Genomic DNA, 26614 nt, shown 5'->3' on the forward strand with positions numbered 1-26614 from the left:
GGCAGCTTATCGATGTTTCTCTCTCATCGATGTTTCTGGCTCTCTGTCCCTCTCCCTTTCTCTCTGTAAAAAGTCAATAAAATATACTTTAAAAAAAAAAAGAAGATAACCAAGTCAACCTGAATCAGCAGCCAAATGAATTTCTTGACTGATAGTAGCTGGCTGAGAAATCCTTAGAAGGTAGTAAGGGTCTTAAGACAAGCTGGATCCAGGGTCATAGGTGAGATCAGAGAACTCCATTTCTCTTCATCTCTAGGTTCTGTTTTTCTTTGTGTTGCCTGTGCTCTCATATAGGCTCTTCATCAGAAGCGAGGAAGATGGAATTCTGTGATTGGCTGGACAGGGTTACCTGCCTATTCCTGGAGTAGATCATCCTCTAACTCAGTGGTTCTCAACCTGTGGGTCGCGACCCCTTTGGGGGTCGAACGACCCTTTCACAGGGGTTGCCTAAGACCATCGGAAAACACATATATAATTACATATTGTTTTTGTGATTAATCACTATGCTTTAATTATGTTCAATTTGTAACAATGAAAATACATCCTGCATATCAGATATTTACATTACGATTCATAACGGTAGCAAAATTACAGTTATGAAGTAGCAACGAAAATAATGGTTGGGGGTCACCACAACATGAGGAACTGTATTAAAGGGTCACGGCATTAGGAAGGTTGAGAACCACTGCTCTAACTGAAAACCATATAGACTGAGAATGGAGGCAAAGGCTAGTTCCCTAAAGGAAATGTGAGGCAGGCAGAAACATGTTGCCGTTTATTGGGGCAATGGAACAGTGCCAGAATCCTGGTGCCTGAAAGATTTGAGCAACGATGGGATCGGATGCAAAGATCCGGGAGGAAGAAGAGGTGGTTATGATGAATGACATTTGTTGAATCTGTACTGTGTGCCAGAGACTAGTTGAATGCGTTGGCATATCTCATTCATCCTCCTAAAACTTGGTGTAAGTTGTAGTCATCTCCATGTTACCCAGGAGTAAATTGAGATCCAAGAAAACAAAACCATGAAGCTAGAAAGTAAGTGGCAGAGCTAGAATTCTAACAGGCTTGTCTGATTCCAGAACTTCCACTCAAACACCTTTTAAAAAAAATTTAGTAGTTCTTGTTTGGGCTTAATATCCCAAACAAGATAATGTTCCCATCACTTGAGGGAACATAGGAAGGAGAATGGAGTAGATCAGAGCTACTCAGAGTGTGTCATGGACTGGTGTATGGGCCCGTGGACAGTTTAGTGCCTGTTCACAGAGAGTTAAGCTTAAAATTGAAGGTAAGCATTTAAAAACTTTTAAAGCAATTTGACAGTTACTGTGACATTCAGGTGTTTGATCATTTATCTTGCAATTCACTTTTGGTAACATTCATTGCATATCATTCACTCATTTAAATATGCCATTCAACGTTTTTTAGTACATTTACAAAGTTGTGCAACCATCACCATAGTATATTTTAGAAATTTTCATTACCACCAAAAGAAACGCTGTCCCCATTAACATTTCCTTCCAGCCCCTCTAAAGCCTAGGCAATCATTAATCTCTTGTGGACATTTCATATAAATGGTACTATAAAATATGTGCTCTTTTTTAAAAAATTGATTTTAGAGAGAGGAAGGAACAGAGAGAGATACATGCACAGAAAGAAAAATATTGATGTGAGAGAGAAACATTGATCAGTTGCTTCCTGTACGCACCCTGACTGGGGATCAAACCTGCAACCTAGGTATGTGCCCTGACCTGGAATTAAACCTGCCACTTTTTGGTGTATGAGATGATGCTCCAAATCTCAATTGAGCCCCACTGGCCAGGGCAAAATATATGCCCTTTTGTAACTGATTTTTTTCACTTAACATAGTGTTTTCAAGGTCCGTTCATCTTGTAGCGTGTGTCAGTACTTCATTCATTTTGTATGGTAGTTGTTATCCTTTTAACACATTTAAAGAATAATTCATCAAAGGGAAGGTATGCCAAAGGGAAGGTATGCCAAAGCATGATCTATGATATAGCATATAGATTAAAAATATTCAGTGCAGCATAAGTTTGAATATAATGTTAAGGAACTTACTATGTATAACACTTTCAAATGTAAATTGGTAGCATTATATATAATCAGTATTTTTGAATATCTGACTTTCAAATATGTATTGTGACCGTGTTATCTAAAACTCTTGATGCATCATCCCAGGAATTTAAGTCTTTAAATTAAGTTTATCTTGTGTCAGTGCTTCCACGTTGATTTTTTTCTTTATTATTTAATAGAAAATTAACATTTGGTCAGCCATCTCATGGTTGACAGCCTTTAACTAATTAGGTATGTTACCTTTTAATATTGCATAGCAAGTGAGGTTTTGCTTTATTAAGAACTGTCCACATTTTAGACTTAAATCAGCCACATCAGATAACTGAAACACTCAGTTTCCAATCCTTTCTTCTGATGATATTTCAGAGATAGTAAGAGCAATAGGCATTTGATGAGATTAGAATTTTAAAAAATATATATTTTATTGATTTTTTACAGAGAGGAAGGGAGAGGGATAGAGAGTTAGAAACATCGATGAGAGAGAAACATCGATCAGCTGCCTCCTGCACACCCCCTACTGGGGATGTGTCTGCATCAAAGGTACATGCCCTTGATGGGACTCGAACCCGGGACCTTTCAGTCCTCAGGCTGATGCTCTATCCACTGAGCCAAACCGGTTAGGATGAGATTAGAATTTTTAGGGGTATTGATATAATATTTGGTTACACCAAATTTTGACATATTGACATATGTCAATATTTGGTGTACTTACTAGCCATCTTTAAATCCTGGATATGTCAAATTATATTACAGAAATTTCTTATAGCTTTTTAAATTAGTAATTTGGAGACAGTTTTAGGTTCTAAATTAGGATAGAGGTAGTGACTTGGGCAGGAGATGGCAGAAAGCCCAGGTGATACAAGTGTGGTTTCTTATCTGTTGGACTGGATTAGTTGCTTTTGAATTTAATAGGAGAGGAATTGTTTTGAAGTGAAATCAAATGTGTTTTAGGAGTTGAATTTCCATGTAAGTGATGAGGGCTTTTCTCAAGCAGTTTATTTTATTTTTATTTTTTCCCCCTTTATTGAATAAGATATTACTTTATTTATTTATTTAAAAATATATTTTATTGATTTTTTTACATAGAGGAAGGGAGAGGGATAGAGAATTAGAAACATCGATGAGAGAGAAACATCGATCAGCTGCCTCCTGCACACCCCCTACTGGGGATGTGCCTGCAACCAAGGTACATGCCCTTGACCGGAATTGAACCTGGGACCCTTCAGTCCACAGGCCAGCGCTCTATCCACTGAGTCAAACCGGTTAGGGCTGAATAAGATATTACAAATGTGTCCTTATCCCCCCAGTGTCCCCTCACCCCCTCAATCCTTCCCTCACCCTCATCTCAAGCAGTTTAAAGCTCTCTTTGGGCTGAGGTGAAGTGGGAAGTAGTGGTTCATTGTTTACAGGACCCCGAAGCAGGGCTGATGGGTTCTGTGGAGCAGAAGTGCTTTCAGCTCTAGGATTTTAGCCTGGAAAACTGGGGGACTGATTCTGTTTGTCGTTTTACCTGTAAATTTGGGGATGATGTAAAATTTTATCCTGGAAACATTGAATTTTCAATTTATTTATTGCATTTATGAAATCTTTTATTTACATGGTCCTGTAGACCACTTTTTATGGTGTAGGTCTCTCCCTCAGTTCTGCTTAAATCAGGAATTAAGACTGTTGGACCTTACAGAGACTTGACTTGGGGTGGTGAACACACAGTACAGTGTACAGATGATGTGTTGTAGATTTGTGCACCTGAAACCTGTAGAGTTATGTGTTTTTTTAATTCTCACCCGAGGATATTTTCCCATTGAGTAAAAAAGAGAGGGAAAGACAGAGAAACATTGATGTGAGAGAGACACATTGATTGGTTGCCTCCTGTACATGCCCTGACCAGTGCCCAAGCCTGCAACCGAGGTACATACCCTTGACCAGAATCGAACCCGGGACCCCTCAGTCCTCAGGCCAACGCTCTATCCACCGAGGCAAACTGGCTAGGGCTAACCTGTACAGTTTTATTAACCAGTGTTACCCTCATCAATTCAATAAAAAGGCAAAAAAGAAAGACTGTTGGACCTTACTCCAGGCAGCAGTCTCCTGTGTTTAGACCAGTGGTCTCTAAGCTTCTTTTACAGTATACTCAGGAAAAGGAAAAATTAAGTATGCAATATACATCAGTTATATACATACATGTCTAGTGTACTAATGTAGCATGCTCATTAAAAATAAAGCTTTTTAGATAAAAAGTAAATAGGAGTAGACATATCTTCTTTCTGCTTCTTAGCAGAATATTATGCATCCCATGTTATTCCAGCTTGTTCTTTCTGTAAGGGTGGGAGAGATGCTGGCTGCCAGGAATTAGAGAAGCAGTAAAAATAAGCTGGTGCTTATTAAGGAAGCTGCATGTGTCGCTCATTACTTGTTTTTATCCTATTTGGCTTGCAATTTTGTTATTAAAAACAACAACAACAAAAAGAAGGAACAGCCTAAGAACCAGAACCTGCAAGATATAGGCAGTAATCTTAAATGTTTCTGATAATCTTAGAGCTTTGTACTTAGGTGTGTACATATACTTGTGCTTTTCGAGGGTGTGGAGAGAAGCACGGGACCGCATTGTGGGTTTCCCTGGCCGTTACCATGCGTGGGACATCCCTCATCAGTCCTGGCTCTACAACTCCAACTACTCCTGTGAGCTGTCCATGGTGCTGACAGGTGCTGCCTTCTTTCACAAGGTAAGACAAGATTTGGTAAGAATGGCATGAACTTGTTAAGAATTCAGCCTTTATGTTGCAGTGTAATGCTGCCCTAAATTTATCTCTCCTAGTGCTTTTCATATGTCCCTTATTTGCTAGAAATAAGTTATTTCTGTTTTTAAAGACAGAAATCAAGATGCTTAGAGCAACTCTGGAATAAAAAGTCAGGGTGAGAAGACAGCCTATACAATTGTATGTAGGCCACTAGGTGAATTAAGTTAATCTTTCTGGGCCTTACCTCATCATCTCTAAAATTGAGAGCATTGTGCTAAGCTAACATCCAGTCTCAACATTGCTATTCCAGATACGGCCTGGCACAGAGGGCTGAGCCTGGCACTCTTCTGACTCAGGCTCGCCACCACTCTTCCAAGCCCCACCACAGGCCTCTATCTGTTGTGGCTCTGTATTCTGTTTGATTCCTTAGAGCTTGTAACCTTCATGCCTCCACATCCCAATTTTCACTGATTATCCAACATGCAAACCCCTCCAGTTATTACTCCTCACCTGTACTGTTATTGCTAAACTGTTCTATTTTTTTTGTTTCTTTGCTCCTGACTCATCTCTCAATTTCTCATCTGTTCTATAAAGTAGCCACTGGCCACTTGTGACTGTTGAGCACTTGAAATGTGGCTGGTGCTCAAACGTTGAGATGTGCTGTAGTGTAAAGTACACACCAGACTTTGAAAACTTAGCATGAAAGAAGGCAAGCTATCTCAATTTTTTATATTGACTGAATGCTGAAATGCACTTATTTTGGATATATTGGATTAAGTAAAATATATTGCTAATTAATTTTACTGTTTCTTTTTGCTTTTAAAAATGTGGCTACTGGAAAATTTAAAATTACATGTGTGACTCATTATATTTCCATTGGATAGTGCTGCTCTGTACCTTCCCTCTCAGTTCCTTCCTCTGGACTCTGAAGAATCCCTATCCTCAGATAACCACCTCGCCTACAACCCATGGAACACCTCCTCTGTCTCTTTGACCTGATGGAAACCTGACTTTTCTCTAAGGAGAAAAGTATTTTTTCTGCAAACAGGGATTGAGGCTACTCATCTCCCAGATTTATACTTTGGATCAGGAAAGGTGTAGAGAACTTATCACTGCTTATCAATGACATATCTCGACAATTCTCAACTGACATATGAAATCTCATTGGAGGCTCATGGCATCTGTCTTGTTGCTGCTGTCCGCCAGCCTCATAATCATTCCCTCACAGTCATCAGGATGTTAGTACCTGACCCGTCATCCTAATCTCCGTTCTATGCTGTCGGTCATTCTGGGTGACTCATTCCCCTTATGAAGACCCACCCACCATACTGTCTTCCCCATAAATGTTGAAGTATCTCAGGGTTCCAGCTTCATCTAGTGCTCTTCTTACTTTGTGTTTTCCTTAGACATTCTCTCATACTCACAAGGTCTTGTGGCTTTCCTTACACCTAAGCTGATGATTTCTCTATCTGTATTCCAGCCTTGGCCCTTCCTTGAGATCTGTACTTGTATATTTAATTGTTTCCAGGTCATCCCCTGTATGTCCCTGTGATCCTTCAAATGGAATTTTCCTCCAAGAAGCCCATGATTTCCCACCCCCTTCAATTCCCTCAACTTTTTTGCTCCTCGTTTATTTCATATCTCAGATGGTGGCATCTTGCAAGTCATCTCAAATAGGACCTTGAAAGTTATCTCGCTGAGGACATTTGAACCAGCCTAGGAAGTCATTAAACTTGCAGCTCATTTTTCTTTTTAAAGTATAACTGTTACGCTCATCCCATTCTTGAGTCTTGCCCTTGTGCTTATTTTCTAAACTTGGATGGGCTTTGGTTGGGCTGGGGATTGCAAGGAGGAGTAGAGAGCATCTGGCTGAAAAACTACCTAGGAGTCTTTTATTTTCACACTGGTTGTCTGAGAAAGAGCCACTGATTTTTAGCAGTGTCTGCTCATAAATAACTTGAGAATTTGTCTTCTGAAAAGTCTGCCTTCTCAATTCTCTGATGGCTCTATAAAAGTTACAGTAGTCAGATCTCTTTACTTTCAAGTAATAAATAATTAATAAAACTTAGGGTTTTGGGGTTTTTTTTTCTGTTTGAAAATCTAGAGCAGAGTTTACAAACTAGCAGCCCCCAAGCCTTCTGTGGCTTATAGAATGTTACTTTACAAAAAGATTGGGACCTTAATGAAAATGAAAGGTCACACAGGGCAGTGTTTCTGCCTGACACCAACTGGCTGGAGCTGCGTAGCCTCTGTTTCTGTACCTGGGCATGTATGTGCTTATTTTCTCCATGACTCTATTTTTCTTACACCCATTTCTTTAAAATGTTGTGTATTTGCCTTATTTGTTTGATCCTGGAAAGCAATTAAGTAGTCATTCCCTAATCTGGAACAGTCTTTTTTTCAGTTACAGTTGACATTCAATATTATATTAGTTTCTGGTGTACAACATAGTGGTTAGAGATTTACATAACGTATTAAGTGATCACCCCCATAAGTCTAGTACTCACCTGACACCATACATTGTTAGTATATTATTGATGATGTTCCCTATGCTGTACTTTATATCCCCAGGACTATTTGTAACTGCCAATCAGTACTTTTTAATCCCTTCACCCTTTTCACACCCCTCGCCCCCAGTACTCCTTCCATCTGACAGCCATCAGTTTGCTCTCTGTATCTATGAGTCAGTTTGTGTTTTGTTTATTTTGTTTTTTATATTCCACTTATAAGTGAAATCCTATGGTGTTTGTCTTTCTTTGCCTGACTTATTTCACTTAGCATAATACCCTCTATTGAAGCAATCAAGTTTTTTTTATTGTAAGTGCCTATCAATAGAAATTTTGAACCTGTACCTCACAAATATGTATATTTTTTTATGAGTTATATTTATAAATGTGTACGTACTATCATACTTATAGAAATTTTTGTAAGGTTGAGATAAAGATGAAATAGTTTCAAAGTATTCTCACTTAATTCTTAAATTTTCATGACAGCAATGTGATTGAATATGCCTTATTGTTTTTGAAAATCTTGACTTGACACTATGTTATGGCAAGTCAGAGATCTATTTCTAAATTAAGCATATTTTTGATACTTGGTTTTAATCACTGTCCCTGGAAGAAGACCTTATTGCTGGGCTTACTAAGTCATGATACTCATCAACCAATTTGGTGGCTTGTTGCTGAAATTGACTAGAATTTCCATCTTCCATGTCGCCATTCAGTTTTTTTAGCAAACCAATGAGGTGTTACATTATTGTATTTAAGAGTAGTTTCCAACTTCATTTCAACTTTTTGTTCAGGAGATTTTTAAACAGGTTACAGAGGTTTTTTTTTTTGTGTTTTTAAAACATATACATCTGAAAATTTTTGTAGATTTTCATAAGTTATTTTTGGCATTAAAATTAGATAATTGTGAAAATACTGCTAAGCAAGTGTTTTCATAATGGTTTCTCTGTTTTTTAAAGGCAATTCTTGTTATAATTTCACCTTTCTCTTGATGATATGGGTTGTGGTTAATATACATTTTCTTATCAGCATATAATGGCAGCCACTGGCATTTAAAGGGTCAACATATCTTAATCACCTGCCTTTTTCTAAAAGAAAAATGTACAATTCATCTTTTTCCCCCCAAAAATATATTTTTATTGATTTCGGAAGGAGAGGGAAAGATAGAAACATCAATGAGAGAGAGAACCATTGATCGGCTGCCTCCTGCACGCCCCCTACTGGGGCTTGAGCCCACACCCCGGCATGTGCCCTTGATCAGAATCGAATCTGGTACCCTTCAGTTCTCAGGCCGATGCTCTGTCCACCGAGCCAAACCAGCTAGGGCTCATCTTTTAAGTTCACCATCTCTTAAGTACTTTGCCACCAAACCAGCAAACCACTGTGTGCTACAAAAATTGTGTGATCAGTTTTTCATTACATAGATTTCATATTTAATGTAATAAAATACATAAATCAGTTTTATTGAGCACCTTACCTCTTTATTCATTATCACCATATTGCAACACATCACAGTTAACATGTACCCTGTTTTATAGCATTTGCCCATTTCTGTAGTGTAAATATTCTTACTATGGCTGATTTCAGGTTATCGACATAATCACTAAACATGGAGTTGGGAAGAAATGTGGATTTGCACATCATTGTATAGTATTTTCACCATATAAATATGATAGACATAGACAACCTCAAGATAACAGTGGAATTTAGTTAATGATAGTAAAATATAACAATTTTTTAATTAAGTGATGAGCTTTAGATTTTTATTTTTTATTATAGTTATTTAAGTTTATACAATTATATTTTTAATAATAGCTATTTTTTCATAACAAGTTCACAAAATTTCTAAATAGTCTCACAACATTTCTGAAAACTTAGCAGTCAGCATTCATGAGCAGGCGTGAGCCAGCTTTGGCACACCATTCTGTGGGCCTTGCAGGACATTTCAGAACTTAGGCTTTTGGTCTGAGTGAGATGGGAAGCCATTGAGGGGTTTAGAGCAGCGATTTTCAACCTTTTTGTTGATCTGACAAAAAATAGGTATAATTTTGATTAACACTGATGGCTATTGTTGTGTTGGTTGGTGTCAATTTTTTATTCGACAGTCTAAGGGAAAAGAGGTAAGTGTCCCTGACTAAATAGTCAGGTATTGCATGTTTTAAAATGCTTGTGGCATACTGGTTGAAAATCGCTGGTTTAGCGTGTCATGTTAAGTTGGACTTTTAACACGATCACTCTGCTGTGCTGAGAATGGACTGCAGGGAAGAAAATATGGCATCAGAGAGACCATTTAGTTTTTATTTTTTAAAAATATATTTTTATTGATTTCAGAAAGGAAGGGAGAGGGGGAGAGAGATAGAAACATCAATGATGAGAGAGAATCATTGATTGAGCCTGCAACCTGGGCATATGACCTGACCAGGAATTGAACCATGACCTCCTGGTTCATAGGTCAAGGTTCAACCACTGAGCCATGCCAGGCAGGCCCAGCAGGGAGACCATTTAGACAATATGAGTAATCCAGCCAAGAAATGATGGTGACTTGGAGCAGGGAGGCCAGTGGCAGTGGTGAGAAGTGATCAGATTCTAGACTTTGTATGTGAGGCGCTGAGGGATTGGATATTTCATGGCTCAATGACTTACTGAGAAGTCTGAGAAGATAGCCAGGCTTTTGTTGTCAGAGAGAATGTTGTTCAGCTGAACCAGTGTCTGACCTGATTTGACAAATTTTTAGATTGTTGTAAAATCACTGAGGTACTAAGGAAATTAAATGAAATTGCAATTCTCTAAGGGGGTGATAATGGCAACTTGGAAGGGGTCATTATTCATTGCAGAAGATCTGCCATGCAGGATGCTAAGCCACCCTGGCCCCAACTCCTTAAATGCCAGTGATGGCTACCTCTTTTCTCCCACTTCCTAACAGCCCCTAGGTCTACACTGTTGTGGTTGTTAATCCTCACTGGAGGATATATTTTCCCATTGATTTTTCAGAGAGTGGATGAGAGGAGGGAGGGGGGATAGATAGATAAAGAGAGAGAGAAACATTGATGTGAGAGAGACACATTGCTTGGTTTTCTCCTGCACGTGCCCTGACAGGGCTGGGATCGAACCTGCAACCCAGGTACGTGCCCTTGATCAGGAAATCAAACTCTTGACCCTTTGGTGCATAGGCTGACACTCCAACAACTTCGTCAACACTGACCAGGACATCTGCTCATATTTTTGGGGAAAGCCAAAGAAGTATGGCCTCTAACAGAGTGTGATTCTTTTTCTTTCCCTGACAGTACTATGCCTACCTGTATTCTTATGTGATGCCCCAGGCCATCCGAGATATGGTGGATGAATACATCAACTGTGAGGACATTGCCATGAACTTCCTTGTCTCCCACATTACTCGGAAACCCCCTATCAAGGTGAGGGTTCCACTACTGATGGGTCTGGGGTGCATGAATACTGAATTCACTTCGTTTGCAGTAGTGCGGCATGTAACCGTACCTCAGAGTCCTCATCTGTAAAATGGGGATAATGATACCATCAACCAAAAAAGGATTGTCTGAAGTTTAAATTAGTTGTTAATTCAGTGGCTCTTCACTCTTAAGGGTAAAAAAAAAAAAAAAAAAAAGGGTAAAATAGATAGAACTCAGAGGATTTGGAACTTGGTTGGGAAAAATGTTACATCTTTAAGTTTTACTAATTTCTAACTGGAATTTTTATCAGTTATGAAACAAGCTACAATTCATAAGAGCATTTGCAGTAATTGTGATTTGTCACCAGTAGTACTCAGACATTTTCATATCACATTTGCTGTTGCATCTCAAAGTGCCACTTGTGATCATCACTGCTATTAACTACCAAATGCATTTAGATCTAGAAAAGAACACATGTATTACTGTATTTCAGTATAACTTGTTTCCTTTGTAATCGCATGTAGTTAATATTATGCATTTAAAAACATTCTGAGGTGGAGTCCACAGGTTTCCCCAGATTGCCAAGTCAGAGTGGAGGCGACTCCTGTGGCACAGATTTAAGAATGTCTGGGTTAAATTATGTAAAGCTCCAAGAATAATGCCTGGCACATAAGTAATTGCTGAAAAAGTTATTTAGTTTAAAACAAGAACAAAAGTGCCGTCAGAATTCTAGAAATTTGAGTTTTGTTTTTATCTTTGAGTTGCTGAATAGATTTGATCAGAGTATCCCAATTTCATGCTCAGCGCATAGAAAGACCATTTTCATCACCCTTTCTGTCATCACTGGAGGTTCAGATGAGTGAGAGCTCTCCTGGTGAGGGCTAGGGGAGGCCTGGTAAGGGCCTTCATAGTGATTAATACTAGAGAATCTGTGTGTCAATTCAAATGAGCAGTATTTATGACTGTGCTCTGTCATCTGTCAGTATTCATGCCATAGCCTGATGTCCTTAGAAACATTACTTAAGGCCTTATTTTATTGTTTAAAAGGCATATTATTTAATATTACAAAATAATAAGTTATCTTTATGGATATCATTACTGCCATGAGTATATAATATTTTACTCTTACATATTGAAGGTAAGTTTTATATAAATAACCAGCAGTCTGTACTAATAACGATAAATCATATCTTTGGTGGGAAGCATTGTGATAATCAAAGGACATTGGATCCATGCAACAAAGGGTAACAAGTGGGAGCTAGGTGGGGGTGGAAAGAGGGGACATTTTAATACTGTCAACAATAAAAAAACGTTTATGTAAAACAATAACACCAAAGAGAGATAGAAAAGCATTTGGGGGCCTTCTGCATCCATTTATACCTAGTAGGCCTTTTTCCAGGTGTGGCTCAGGGTTATAACTTTAACTCCTGATAACCCCATAGTTTCTTCTATCCTAGTGCTTTCTGCTAGCAGTGGTTCTCAACCTTCTGGCCCTTTAAATACAGTTCCTCATGTTGTCACCCAACCATACAATTATTTTCATTGCTACCTCATAACTGTGATGTTGCTACTGTTATGAATTGTAATGTAAATATCTGATATGCAGAATGGTCTTAGGCGACCCCTGTGAAAGGGTCATTCGGCTGCCAAAGGGTTCACGACCCACAGGTTGAGAACCACTGTGCTAAAGCCTCACAAAAGAATAATTAGCAAAATAATGCATCCAATTGTGTGGGTTTTTTAGAATTGTGACTGATGATAGTCACAGTTATTTTCATAAAAGTAGTATGTTTGCCAGGTACAGTGATAGATCTGATATAAAACAGTGAAAAGCATACTTCTTTGCAAACTCTACGGTTTGGGAGACAAGGCCTTAGAAAGAAGTTAGTGATTGGTGAAATTTTCTATTCCTTCTCCTTTCCTATGTGGCCGGGGACTGGACATCAGCCAAGATGTGTGCTTCCATTTATACCTTCCTCATAGGTCAGACAGCCATGAAAGTCAGGCTCTGAGTGATTAGGTGTCACCTGAAACTCTTACAGACATGATGAATTTTTCACCTTCATCAAAGTGTTTGTTTATATTATTAGACTAATTAAACACTGGCCGAATCTCTTCAGTGTAGAGAATGAGATGGAAATAATTTGCACATGGTATACATGCCTCTTACCAAGTGAAAACTTAAGAAGTAATTATTCTCTGTGAATTTTCTCAGTCTTCCTATATAATAAAAGGGTAATATGCAAATTGACCCTAACAGCAGAATGACTAGGAATGACTGGTCACTATGACACACACTGACCACTAGGGGGCAGATGCTCAATGCAGGAGCTGCCCCCTGGTGGTCAGTGCGCTCCCACAGGAGGAGCTCTGCTCAGCCACAAGCCAGGCTGATGGCTGCCAGCACAGCGGTGGTGGCGGGAGCCTCTCCTGCCTCCTCAGCAGCGCTAAGGATGTCCGACTGCAGCTTAAGCCTGCTCCCTGCTGGCAAGTGGACATCCCCCGAGGGCTGCCAGGCTACCAGAGGGATGTCTGACTGCCAGCTTAGGCCTGATCTCCCAGGGAGCGGGCCTAAGCCAGCAGGTGGACATCTCTCGAGGGGTCCCAGACTGCGAGAGGGCACATGCTGGGCTGAGAGACCCCCCCCCCCCGAAGTGCACCAATTTTTGTGCACTGGGCCTCTAGTATGGGAATATAAGAGGAATTCAATTCAAGATCAGGGTGAACTTTTTATTTTTTTATTTTTTTAAATATATTTTATTGATTTTTTTACAGAGAGGAAGGGAGAGAGAGAGTTAGAAACATCGATGAGAGAGAAACATCGGTCAGCTGCCTCCTGCACACCTCCTACTGGGGATGTGCCCGCTACCAAGGTACGTGCCCTTGACCGGAATCGAACCTGGGACCTCTCAGTCCGCAGGCCGACACTCTATCCACTGAGCCAAACCAGTTTCGGCCAGGGTGAACTTTTTAAAATCAAAGGCCCAATAAATTAAGAATGCCTTCAAATTTTGAGTTAATTTATTCAAATTCTGAGTCCAGTTATGCACTTTATAGTATAGAACCAGTTAGCACTATTTTTAACTTACCTACTTTCAATAGCATCAGGTATATGTACTATTTTGTATTCTAAAATAGTAATTTCTTTTTGTATTAAATACTTCAAAAGTACACTGTTGAACTGTTCTCTCCCTTGTTAAAATTAGAAAGGTTGGCCCTAGCCAGTTTGGCTCAGTAGATAGAGTGTTGACCCACAGACTGAAGGGTCCCGGATTCAATTCCAGTCAAGGGCACGTACCTTGGTTGCAGGTTCCTCAGCCCTGGTTGGGGTGTGTGCAGGAGGCAACCAATCGATGTGTCTCTCTCACATCAATGTTTCTCTCCCTTTCCCTCCCACTCTCTCTCTAAAAATCAGTGGAAAAATATCCTTGGTTGAGAATTAATGAAAAAACCACACAAAAAAACAAACAAAAAAATTAGAAAGGTTGGTTAGTTTTATGATTAGCAGTGTTCTTTTAATGTTAATATCTTAACAATACTGACTAAAGAACAGGGAGTTAATGTTCTTAGAGCAATTGCTGCTTTGAATATTGTAATGTTACATTTTCCAGGAGGAAAAAGATCTAGACCAGGGGTGGGCAAACTTTTTGACTCGAGGGCCACAATGGGTTCTTAAACTGGACCGGAGGGCCGGAACAAAAGCATGGATGGAGTGTTTGTGTGAACTAATATAAATTCAAAGTAAACATCATTACATAAAAGGGTACGGTCTTTTTTTTTTTTTTAGTTTTATTCATTTCAAACGGGCCGGATCCGGCCCGCGGGCCGTAGTTTGCCCACGGCTGATCTAGACTATAAGTAGGCTTTATGCAGAATAAGGATTTGGGGGTAAGATTAATGATGTTTAGGTACAGACTTAGAAGGAGTAGTGAATAAGCCATGGAGACCTAATGCACGCTATAATGGCTGTGGGCAATAACATTATCATATTGCATGCCGAGGATCACTGGCAACACCAGAACTGAGGGGGCAGGGAACAGGCTGTTCCCCAAGCCTTCTGAGAGGATGGACACCTCCACTTCAGACTTGTAGCATCCAGGACTGTGAGAGGATAAACGTTTGTTTCTAAGTCTCTAGGTTTGTGGTCATTTGTTTTAGCGGCCCTGGGACACTAATACAGTCACTGTCATGCCTTCAGTGGTGCTCACACCATTGTTTTCCTTTATGCTTTTGTCACCTAAGCATCCATCCCTAAACACTGTGGCTTACTTGTAAGATAAACCTTTTTGTGTTCAAGTAGATTTAGATTTACAGACAGTTGTGAAGCTAGTACAGAATTCCCACCTACTCCATGCAGTTACCTTGTTATGAGCATCTAAACTCGGTGTGGTCCACTGGTCCCAGTGAAGGAACCAGTATTGATACACCATATTACTCGTCTATCCTTTTTTTGGATTTCCTTAGTTTTTGCTAGAATGATAATGTAGTAGAATAATGTAAAGTGTAACCAAGAGCATATGTGAGCAACTGTGTGCCCTAAACTCTCAGTTCCCACATTCTTGGACCACATTCCATGGCTCTCTGGGGTAGAAAGCCTGACGAGAGCACGAGGAGCTGACTCTGCGTAACTAGCCCACACCTGCGGCGCAGGCCACACTCGGGAATGAGGCCAGACAGTTACACCTGCTCCCCCAGGGAAGCCCGTAGAGAGGCTCTGGACTGGCAGGGGCTACTGGACCATGGAGAGTCTGCAGCAGACATATATGCACCCCAGGCCGATCGATTCCCTACAATTCCCTTAGCCACATTCCCACTAACTGGAGAGGTTAGAGGAGCAACCCAGGAGATGCCTTTAAGCCAATGCTTGGCCATTGGTCAACAGGGTTAAGTACAAAACGAGTTCCACAAGTGAGCTTGACCAGAACCGGGCAGAGCAGGTGAAAGATTCCAAGGCCCCCTTAAAGCCCAGCACAGAGGGTCGGAGGGGGAGATATGTGTGTTCTGCTGTGGGCACAGTGGCAAGTTCTGTTCTGCTGTCCTGGCCCGATTGGTACAGATCCTACCAGCTTTCTGGGTCTGCCCTCTGGTGGCCCTGAGCTTTCACTTCTGAACCTAAACTTCCCAGCCTCAAGCATACACAGAGCAGGACTGCCGGAGGCAGAGGGCTCTCTGAGGGTGAGTGGGCAGTCATCATGAGAATGGGAGGGTCCTCCACACCCCTCCACTGGGGTGGGGCAGGTAAAGAGCACGCTGGGCCCCAGGGGCAGAGTGCAGCTCCGAGCAGGAAGGAGGCGTTCAGCTGGGAGAACGGGAGGAAGTCATTGTCTTTTTTCTGTTCCAGGATCACTTTGCCATTTTAAATTTTATATAAATGGAATCATACAGTGTCACTTCTCCATGTCTCTCAATCTTGCTTTCATATTTTTAAAGCTTTTTGTCAGTATTTTCCATATATTCCATATAATAATTTTATTATACTTTTCATCACTAACATTTTCTTATTGCCCATCAATTGAGTTTGATTTAACTCAATATACTTTTCATTTCTGTTCTATTTGGTTCCTTTTCATATTTGGTTCCTTTTCATATCTGTTAGGACTTTTTTGATAGTCCCTGTTTCTTTCATTAAACTTTGAGAAATCTTTCAAAATTGCATCGTAATATTATACACATTTATTGTTACAGTCACTCTCATAATCCTGCTATTTTGCATTGTTTTGGGATCTGATTCTGTTGTTTGTTCTTCCTTATGTGACTCATTTCCATTCTTGTGACTTTTTTTCTTGTTAATCCTCACCCAAGAATATTTTTCCATTGATTTTTAGAGGGTGGAAGGGTAGGGGAGAGACAGAGAAACATCAATGTGTGTGTGTGTGTGTGTGTGTGTGTGTGTGAGAGAGAGAGAGAGAGAGAGAGAGAGAGAGAGAGAGAGAGAGAGAGACACATCGATTGGTTACCTTCTGCACACGCCCAGACAGGGCCAGGGATTGAGCTTGCAACCGAGGTACAAGCCCTTGACCAGGAGTCGAACCTGAGACCCACCCTTCAGTCCACAGGCCGATGCTCTATCCACTGAGCCAAACTGATTAGGGCTTTGTGACTTTGTTGTTGTTAATTCTCACATGAGGATATGTTTTCCATTGCTTTTCAGAGAGAGTTGGGGGTGGGGTAGGGAGGAGAGAAACATTGATGTGAGAGAGACACATCAACTGGTTGCTTCTCGCATGTGCCCCAACTGGGAGTGAACCACAACCCAGGTACATGCCTTTAACCTGGAATCAAACCCGATGCTTGGGCTGGTGCTCTAGTCGCTGGGCCACACCAGCTAGGGCACCGGTTGTGACTTTCGATTGTGAGGTTATATTCTTTGGGATTTTACCTGTGTCTCTTTGAGGTCTAAGTTTGCACCTGAGAGGATTTGCATTTCCTTCTCCTGCATCCCTCAGGTCTACTTGAGACCCGTGTAAGCTAAGTGAGCATCTTGGGACTGTTCAGGACACACAGCAACATACATGCCAGCCTCTGGTGTGTGAGGGCCAGCGTGTGCTTAAAAGTGGTCAGAAGTGCTGCTCCTTCTCCGCTTAGAGCGGAGACTGAGCAGAAAACGTTTCCTTCCTGTCGCTCTCTGTGGCTGCCTCTATCCACGCAGCATCCGGGTACAGCGGGTCCCCCTGCTTCACACAGTCTCCTGTCTGACTTCACACTCCTGCCTCCTGAGTCTGATAAAGACCCCACGCTCCTGGCTGCCTCACTACATTCAGGCCTTTCCATTCTTTTGGCCTCTGAGGATTTTATTTTTCATTACAAGCTCAGGCATATATTTAAAGAGATGGTTTACATATATCTTACCCTGTTTTTTTCCGCCAGGTATTCTGTGCTGAGGGGTTTTATGTTATGTGGTCGGCCACATTGTTGATAGTGAAGCTGTTACATTATTCTCCATACTTTTCTAATTGCTTGAAATTTCCTAATAATAACTACTAAACTGTAATATGACTACTTTCCCATGTCTTTTTCCCTCCCCTTCATTTCTTTTTTTTGTTTTAAATCCTCACCCAAGGAGTGAGGATATTTTTCCCCATTAATTTTTATAGAGAGTGGAAGGGAAGGGGGAGTGGGAGAGAGCAAGAGAGAGAAACACCGATGTGTTAGAGACACATTGATTCGTTGCCTCCTGCTTGCACCCTGACTGGGGCTGGGGATTGAACCTGCAACCGAGATACGTGCCTTTGACCAGAAATCGAACCCTTTCAGTTTGTGGGCTGATGCTCTGACTACTGGGAAAAAATGACCAGGGTCCCATGTCTTTTGTAATTTTAAAAACTTTTTATGGTTGTGTAGTATTTTATAATTATTTAACTAGTCCCCTTTTGATGGGTCATTTTCCAGTATTTTGCTATTAAAGATATTGAGAAACAACTTTATACCTACATTTTTCTGGGAAGCCAAGAAGAACACTAGCCGCAGTTACTAAACAGGTAACACTGACCATTTTAAAGCTCCTGATACCTGTTAATTACAGGCCGTTGGGAAGAGCCCCTTTACGTGTTGTAGCCACGTGTGTGGCAGGCGGCAGCCAGGGCATTGGCCCTGACTCCCTCTGAGCGCATGTGGCTGTCTGAGGCCGTGTCTTCCCTGTGGACGTGGACGCATCGGGTTGGTTAAGCTGTGGGGTTTCTCAGCGTTGGCACCTGTGATCCTCACTGTGCTTCTTCTTCCCTGTTCCAAGGTGACCTCACGGTGGACTTTTCGATGCCCAGGATGCCCCCAGGCCCTGTCCCACGATGATTCCCACTTTCACGAGCGGCACAAATGCATCAACTTCTTTGTCAAGGTGTACGGCTACATGCCCCTGCTGTACACGCAGTTCAGGGTGGACTCTGTGCTCTTCAAGACCCGCCTGCCCCACGACAAGACCAAGTGCTTCAAGTTCATCTAGGGGCCTTGCAGGTTTGGGGAGAGGATGAGCAGAGTGAGGGAGGTGGCTCCTAGACGTGGAAGGACCCCAGGCACATCCACTGGGTGGGTGGCCCAGACCCTCTGCTGGGAGAGGCGGCGGGAAGAGTGGAAAGGAAATAGTTGCCTTTCTCTTGAAGCTGCCACGCTGGGCCTGGAACCCGGACAGAGGACACTGGGACTCCCTGCACAGGGCACTGATAGCTTACACTGAGGACATGGGGGCTCTGGAGAGTCACTCACACAGGTCATAAGCCCAGGACAGCTGGTTTGTGGTTTTTAAATCCAGTAACAACTATTATTATTATTTAAAAAGAAAATGTTTCAGATTTGCCATTCGAGGCTTATTTATATATATGTGTGTGTGTGTATATACATATATATGTGTATGTATATATATCGCACACATACTCACATGCATATACATATATATATTTGGGGGGAATTTGAAATTTCTGCCTGTCTCACAAAGTGAGGGGCCCACCAAGGCTCCTGATGTTCTCTCTTTTGGTGGAGATGGATCTTGGCCTTAGGGATCTGGCTCATCCTTAAAGATCATCTCCATTCTCCCCAGAGGATGTGCAGAAACAAAAAAAGGGCCGGCTGGCCCTCTTATGGGCCCGGGATGAGATAAGACCTGTCGGTTTGTTCCTTCTCCCTTTGCCCTGCCAACGGCGCTCCGTGACTCCTGTCTCCTCTCCCTTGAGTCCCTGGGGAGGGCGGACCTGCATCTCGGGGACAGTTGAGCTTCCTTGTGCTGGGTCACTGGTGTATGTAGAATCACGATGAGGTCATGCTGTTCCAGGACTGTCCCTGCTTTTTTCCTTCTCCTCCATGTGGAACCAGAGGAAGGAGGAAGGAAGGGACCCCAAGGCAGCACTTCCAAGTGGCTCTTTTGTCCGCCCCCCTTTTATAAATGTGTTTTGGCTTCAGGCTTTCCTGAGGGTTGTCTCCTGTGTAAAGAACAGAACTGGCGGGCTGCCCTCCCAGGTGTGGTCTGAAGTGGTTTGAAGGTGGGCCTTCTCTCTGTGACTTGGAATAAGCAAGCGTCCTTTTGGCCCCCCACCCGGCTGGCCGGTGAGTCTTACGCAAGGCAGCTGCCTTGGGATAAATACCTGGGTGAAATTCACCTTCCCCTCCACCGTATGTTACCTGTAGTTTTTGGATCCCTATGCCTGGTTGTTCCAGAACACCCCGAGGTTTGGTATATGCCAGAACAATGGGAGGATCTAACGCCCTTTCCTTGACTTCTGACTGAAATATCATAGGCATTTTCACCCACATTGTCACTTTCCTTGGGTTTAAATTTCTATTCCCTGGGCTGAGATAGTAAAAGCTCATTTTTCTTTTGTGGTGACGGCAGTAGGATAAGCAAAGAGGGTGTTAGTGGCATTTGGCAGGGATTCAGCCCATGCCTTTGGCCATTTTTCTGGACCCCACTTCCTTCCAGTGAAGTTGAGTGTAGCTGGTTTTCTGCACCTGAACAAAAGCTCAGGTCTGTCCTGGTCATGCACATGCCTTAAACCGGTCCGTCTTCCCCAGACCTTGACACCTGTGCTTCTATTTCATGGGGGCACATTCTCCTGTGACCTGCCTGTACCAGTGGGTTCTCTTCAAGTATCATTTTGAAGCCAGGCTCTGTCCTGTAGATACACCCGACCGTAGGGCTAGCTTGACCTAAGTGGCCTCTCCGCAGGCAAGCAGGACCAGGGCTGCTCCCAGGGTGGGTGGTGTCCTCCAGGTCCGCAGCGGCATCTTCTCGTGGCCCTCCTGCCAAGGCGGCTGCCTAGGAGATTGAGTTACACTGCTCAGCAACCCAGCTAAGGGTCCAGACTCCCAGCATCCTAACTTTCTAGCGTCCTTTCCTTGACTTCTGACTGTATTCTTTTTAGCAGTAGCCTTCTTCCCTCGGGAAGCCAAAGAGTGTGGTGTGTCGAGCTATGTATGTGGCTGCTATTTTTATCTTGTTTATTTCAATGTGAGGAACTAATATACTGCCCTTCAGTGGGATGTGGTGGGAAACGAGCCGTCTGTGTTAGGATCCCCTCCAGAGGAGCCAGATCATTGGGTCCCCAAAGGCTCTTGGTGGATCCAGGGGTAGCCAAACGGGCTGAGATCATGGAGAACGTCAGCATGTGCTGTAGGCAAGGTTGTGATGCCAGAGTTTCAAACAAGGATGCTCTACTGGGACCTGGATGGACACTGACATGAAGGACCCCACAGCAGGCTCTGGTGGACACTAAGAAAACAGCCGTGTTGTTAGACACTCCTCAGCAGCAAGCAGCAGGGCAGGCGGATCTTCTGGATTGTGGGTCAGGTGCTCCTGGAGCTTGGCTGCTGGGTTTTGCCACGTGGCTTGGGGGGGAGGGGGCGCGCTCTGTGCTTAGAAGGCCTTTGGTGCTGATCGTTACCTTGGGAAGCCCGATGTCACCTGCACCACCTGTGACTCACCTGGAACACGGAACAGTTCTGAAGATCCACGTGGGTTTCCTTGGTTGTTGAAGGTAACACCCAGGGCCCAGGACATCTTGCTCTCCAGGTAGCGGTTTGCTCTTCTCCGTGAGGGGAATCCCGAGTGAGGGCCTCCCAAGGTGCTCGGCAGCCATTCTGTGCTGGGCACCTGGCCAGGCTCTGTCGGCTGTGGGCGCACTTCCAGCTGGGGCCTGCGCACAGGGCTGAGGGCCCATCTGTGCGGGAGGGTAACCCCTTCAGTAGTTGCCTGCCTGTGTGCTCACAAGCTCCTGGTTTGAGATGCTGACACTTAGAAGGGGGAGCTCTCTGCTATCCATGCCCTGTCTATCCGCCCACCCTTTCTAGTTATGAGCACAATGGTCTGACCTGGGATTTTTGTAAAAAAAATAAAATACATGGAGACTAACTCAAGCAGCGTGGTGGTCTTTTGTGGTTTCCTCTGCAAGGACAGAGAGTGACCTGAGAGAAGGTGCCTGCTGGTTCCGGGGCGCCACCAGAGCACAGCCTGGAGCAGCATTCCTAAACCCAGGTGACGCTGCACACAGGCACGGACCCAGCTGCCTGGCCTGCACCTGCTTCTGTGATGACTCAGTCAGTCAGAGAGGAATCCAGGGGTCATTTAACTGGTGTGAGTGGGATGTGGGATGGCATGTGGCATATATGCCACTTTTAATTTTTCATGGTAATTTTAAAACGTGTGGCCCTGACCGGTTTGGCTCAGTGGATGGAGCGTCGGCCTGCAGACTGAAAGGTCCCAGGTTCGATTCCGGTCAAGGGCATGTACCTTGGTTGCGGGCACATCCCCAGTAGGGAGTGTGCAGGAGGCAGCTGATCGATGTTTCTCTCTTGTTGATGTTTCTACCTCTATCCCTCTCCCTTCCTCTGTGTAAGAAATCAATAACATATATATATATAAAATAAATAAATAAAACATGTGGATGTGGCGAGTGCAGGGGAGCTTGTGTGCGTGTGTTCCAATGCACAGAGGACAGGGCTGGCCTGGAGTGGCCTGGGTTGGTCTAGAGGTCGCTTTGTTGAGATTCGAGTAGTCACTGAAAGTACCTACGTCTAGTTGGTGCTTCTCAACTGTCAGAGCTCAGTCCTTTGGTGTCTGTGGCTCTGACTGCTGCTTGGCTATGCGATCAAAGCCATCCTCGGAGAGAGCGTGAGTAGGGTGTCGCAGATGGTGGAAATTGGAAAGAAGACAGGAAACTGGGGCAAGCTGCATTGGGGCGGGGGGGGGGGGGGGACACCTGTCCTAGGCTCTGTGGTTGGGAGTTTGGGTCACACTGACAATCCTAAGCGTGTGGGACCCAAAAGTCTGATACCTGCAAGTAGTGTTGACAATCGATTAGGTAGGTTTGCGCAGGTGAGGCGGGTAGATGTGTCATATAGGGTGGGAATGCCCACTTGGGTCTGGAGTTTTGACTGCCATGTTCCTAGTCTTCCAACTGTCCATCTTGTCGTAATTTGTCCTGGGACCAGAGAGCCTTGAGGAAGTTGCACAAGGCTGTAGAAATGGGCGTTTTACTGAACACGGGCTCCTGACAGTTCCTGCTTGGACTTAACCAGGTAAGCTCAAGTGGCCAATGTTAGTGGTTGATAGTATTGCCAATGAAATCAGCTCCAAAATATTTACAAAAATGTGTTTGGGAAGGATAATGTTGCAGTCAAGGGTATGGGCTCTGGAATAGGTTACATGGGTTCAAATCCTAGGTTGTCCATTAAACTGTGGTGGGGAGCAATTTATCTACTCTATTAAATTGTTTGGGGTGACACTGGTCAACGTGAACATACAGGTTTTAGGTGTGGGTTTCTGTGTTACAAGATCTGTATGTTGCACCATGTGCCCACCACCCAGAGTCAACTCTTCTGTCACCATATATTAGGACCCCATTCTCCCCCACCGGGCCCCCACTTCCCCTCTGGCAACCACCATTCTGTTTGTGTTCATGAGTTTCAGTTTTATATCCCACATATGAGTGAAATCATATGGTTCTTAGCTTTTTTCTGACTTATTTCACTTAGCATAATGTTCTCAAGGCCCATCTCAAGTTATCTGTTCTAAACTTTTATCTGTAAAATAGCAAAAATCGTGCCATATCTTACATGTTGAAAGTTAGTATAAATGTGACGAGTCCACTGTTTGGCACACAATAGAAATGAACTATTATTCAGGTAACGTTCTTTTCTGTTTGCCATTTATTTTAATGCCAGTTCATTGTTTAAGACTAAGATTGGAGTCGCTCAAGGAAACAGGCGGACGCGGCGAGCAAGAGGGGAGTTTATTAGAGGGAATGGGGATGGAGCCCCAACCAGGGAAGGTTAGGACTCAGTTTCCACTGTCCTTGGGGTTGAATTATTTTTTCTTAATTGGTACATTTATTAAAAGTGTAGACTAATGGTCCTGTGCTTAAATGTTGTGGTGGATGTGTGCTCGCTTCCATAAAACATAACTAATCATAAGGAACTCTTCAACAAATATACTCCTGATAGACGTGAACAGGTCACTAGAAATGACTGACAAGACAGGGCCACTGCAGACACAATTCCCTTATATAATTAATAATTGCTAGAAAATGGAGTTTGACATTATTTACAATTACACCAGCATTCATGGAGGCTGTCACAGGCATAAGAAGCGTGTTTCCATGCTTCCCAAGTAGTTTTCTGTTTTAGATACACAGTGTATATTAGGTCGGTTACCACAACCGAACTTGTTCTCAACAAGCACAAGTTTTATGTCCCTTCACCAGTCTCTTCCATCTTTCTGGGCCTATTCATTTGCAGAGCAGAAACTGTAACCAGTTTTTTTTTTTTTTTTTTAATATATTTTATTGATTTTTTACAGAGAGGAAGGGAGAGAAATAGAGAGCTAGAAACATCGATGAGAGAGAAGCAACAATCAGCTGCCTCCTGCACACCCCCCACCAGGGATGTGCCCACAACCAAGGTACACGCCCTTGGCCGGAATCGAACCCAGGACCATTCAGTCCGCAGGCCGACACTCCATCCACTGAGCCAAACCGGCTAGGGCTGTAACCAGTTCTTCATGTCATGCATTCACATGTGACGTCCAATCTTTATATGCTGTCCAGTTTCTTTAAGATAAAAGGAGTGACTCGCGGCAGGGCTTCGTAGATGAGGAAGTTCCGTATGGAGGTCATATCCTCGTGCATCTTCCTTCCATTTTATCTCCTTGGCGTCCAGCTTCATGTGAGGCCCTCGATACGGAACATCGTGGCTCTGCCTCACTGGCTTCCACCAGCCGTGCTCTTGGGGTTGGATTTTATGCCCAAAACCGCAGGGGGAGGCGGCTGGGGGATGTAAGTGTCCTAGTCTGATTACATGGAATTGGTTGTCCTTTAGATCGATGAGTGCTGGCCGTTGAGGCTGTGGGTTGTAGGCAGCCGTTGTTGCCGTGAGCCTGCTGTCTTGCTCCTGGTGTGGCTGCCTCCTGTTGTGCTGGATGGGGTGACCGCTGGCTGTTCCACGAAATGCGGCTGGGCCACTTTCTTGTTCAGGACTTTCTAGTCTGGCTGAGCCACAGTCCTCTGTTGGCCTGTCCAAGACCCAGCTGGAGACACTGCCTCCAGGGAGCCTTCCCTCCTCTGAGTCACTGTCCCCCCCCCCCCCCCCAATTATCCTGTTAGAGCTGCCTGACTGTCATGTTTACAGCCCTGCTTCCCACACCAGATTGTAAGCCTCTTGAGAGCAGAGCGCATGGTAAAGTGCTGAATAGTTTTTTGAAGAATGATTTGACAAACCAGAGTGGGTCACATAGAAGTCCTAGTTGGCCATGAGCTGAATGGTAATAGTACTGCAGTGTTTCTGGAACACTTCACAGCTGTGGTACTAACCAGACAGGTGACAGAAGCCTGGCACAGGACGGTGGAGAAGTTCTACGGTCACTGTTATTACTCACATCATTGACAAGGGGCTAAGAGCATGTCAGGAAAAACACGACACTGGATGGGTTCCAGAAGAGAGCATTTAGGTGGGAAGCCTTGCCCAAGGGCCGCGTTTGGTTTGCTATTTAATTCACCTGCTTCTTGGCCTGGTTTTATTAGGGAAATTGTTTTACTTTTTCTCTATTTGTCTATAAATCCTGGTGATATTGTATGGTTGTCATATTAGAATTTAAACTATTTAGATTCTATTTACTTAAACTATTAGTCCCAATAGTTAATTATGAAACATTTCAAATGTACTGATAAGCTTAAATACTTTTTACAGTATGAATCTGTGTGCCTAACATCCATTTTACTGTACTTTCTTTACAGTTATCTCTGTATCCATCCCTCTATTCATCCTATTTTTGGTATATTTCTAAGTGAATTACATTAATGCATTTCCTTCTAAATAGAAGCACACACATATTAACTGGACGTCAGTGTTAGTTTCTATGCATTTAATGAAAATTTACATATTAAATTTATACACTGAAATACACAAATCTTAAGTACATCTTCTGTTGAGTTTTGACAAATGCATACACCTATGTAACCCAAACCCCTATCAAAAAATAGAACATTTACTATTAAATCCAGAAAGTTACCTCATGTTCCTTCCTCGTCAGTCTCCCTCTCTGCCCTCCCAGAACCAATATTCTGATTTTTTTCTTTATCTTGGGTTAGTTTTCCTTGTCCGGAGGTTTTATATAAATGGTGCTGCACATTGTTTACTCTTTGGAGTGAGTCCTGAAGAAACTCAGCATCGTGTTTTTGGGATTCAGCCCATGCTGTATGACTGATTTGTTCCTTCTATTACTGAGTAGTATCCCAAATGCAGTGTAGCAGCATCGGTCCCTTCTGCTGACAGGCACTTGGGCTGTTTCCAATTTTTGGCTATTATGGGTAAAACTGCTCTGAAGATTCCTGTGCAAGCCTTTTTGTGGGTTTATGCTTTTCTCTGGGGTAAATACCTAGGAGTGGAACTGTTTGTGATAAGGTAGGCATATACATGTTTAGTTTTTTTTAAATTTTACCTTTCATTTACAGTTTGCATTGAACATTTTGTGTTGTTTCAGGTACAGGATAGTGGCTAGACAATCATATACTTTACAAAGTGTTCCCCCAGATATTTTTAGCACCAACCATATATAGTTATTACAGTAATACTGACAATGTTATTGACTGTGCTTTATATCCGTGACTATTTTGTAATGACCAGTTTGTACTTCTTAATCCCTTCACCGTTTCACCCCCATCCCCTCCCATGCCCACGCCCACCAGTCTGTATCTATAAATTCTACATGTTCATAAGAAGCTGCCAGACTTTTCCCCAAAGTGACTGACATGTTTTGTACTCGCACAGATAATAGGGCTCTGCTTTTCCCACAGCCTCACCCATCTATGGTGTTGTCAGTCCTTGAAATTTTAGCCATTCTGGTGGGTAATGGTATCTTGTAGTTTCAGTTTGCATTTCCCTGATGACTGATGGC

General features: G+C 42.9%; 1 protein-coding gene and 1 pseudogene across 2 annotated transcripts in view; one reads left to right on the forward strand and one right to left on the reverse strand.

Annotated features, from left to right (window-relative positions):
* EXTL3 (exostosin like glycosyltransferase 3) overlaps positions 1-21577 on the forward strand; it is a gene marked incomplete at its 5' end in the record, with an annotated part of 37231 nt that extends 15654 nt beyond the window's left edge. The window contains 3 exons of the mRNA XM_081091006.1: positions 4670-4814; positions 10621-10749; positions 18473-21577. Of these exons, the coding sequence (XP_080947132.1) occupies positions 4670-4814; positions 10621-10749; positions 18473-18682 (484 nt within the window). The 3' untranslated portion in view covers positions 18683-21577. The remainder of the gene's footprint in view (positions 1-4669; positions 4815-10620; positions 10750-18472) is intronic.
* A 2677-nt stretch (positions 21578-24254) lies between these two features.
* LOC308519782 (mitochondrial import receptor subunit TOM5 homolog) lies at positions 24255-24410 on the reverse strand (annotated as a pseudogene). The gene has a single exon. The product of its transcript is annotated as a mitochondrial import receptor subunit TOM5 homolog (transcript).
* Between the last annotated feature and the right edge of the window lie 2204 nt (positions 24411-26614).

Source organism: Myotis nattereri (genome assembly GCF_964212035.1).
Source record: "Myotis nattereri genome assembly, chromosome: 5".
Classification (NCBI taxonomy): domain Eukaryota; kingdom Metazoa; phylum Chordata; class Mammalia; order Chiroptera; family Vespertilionidae; genus Myotis; species Myotis nattereri.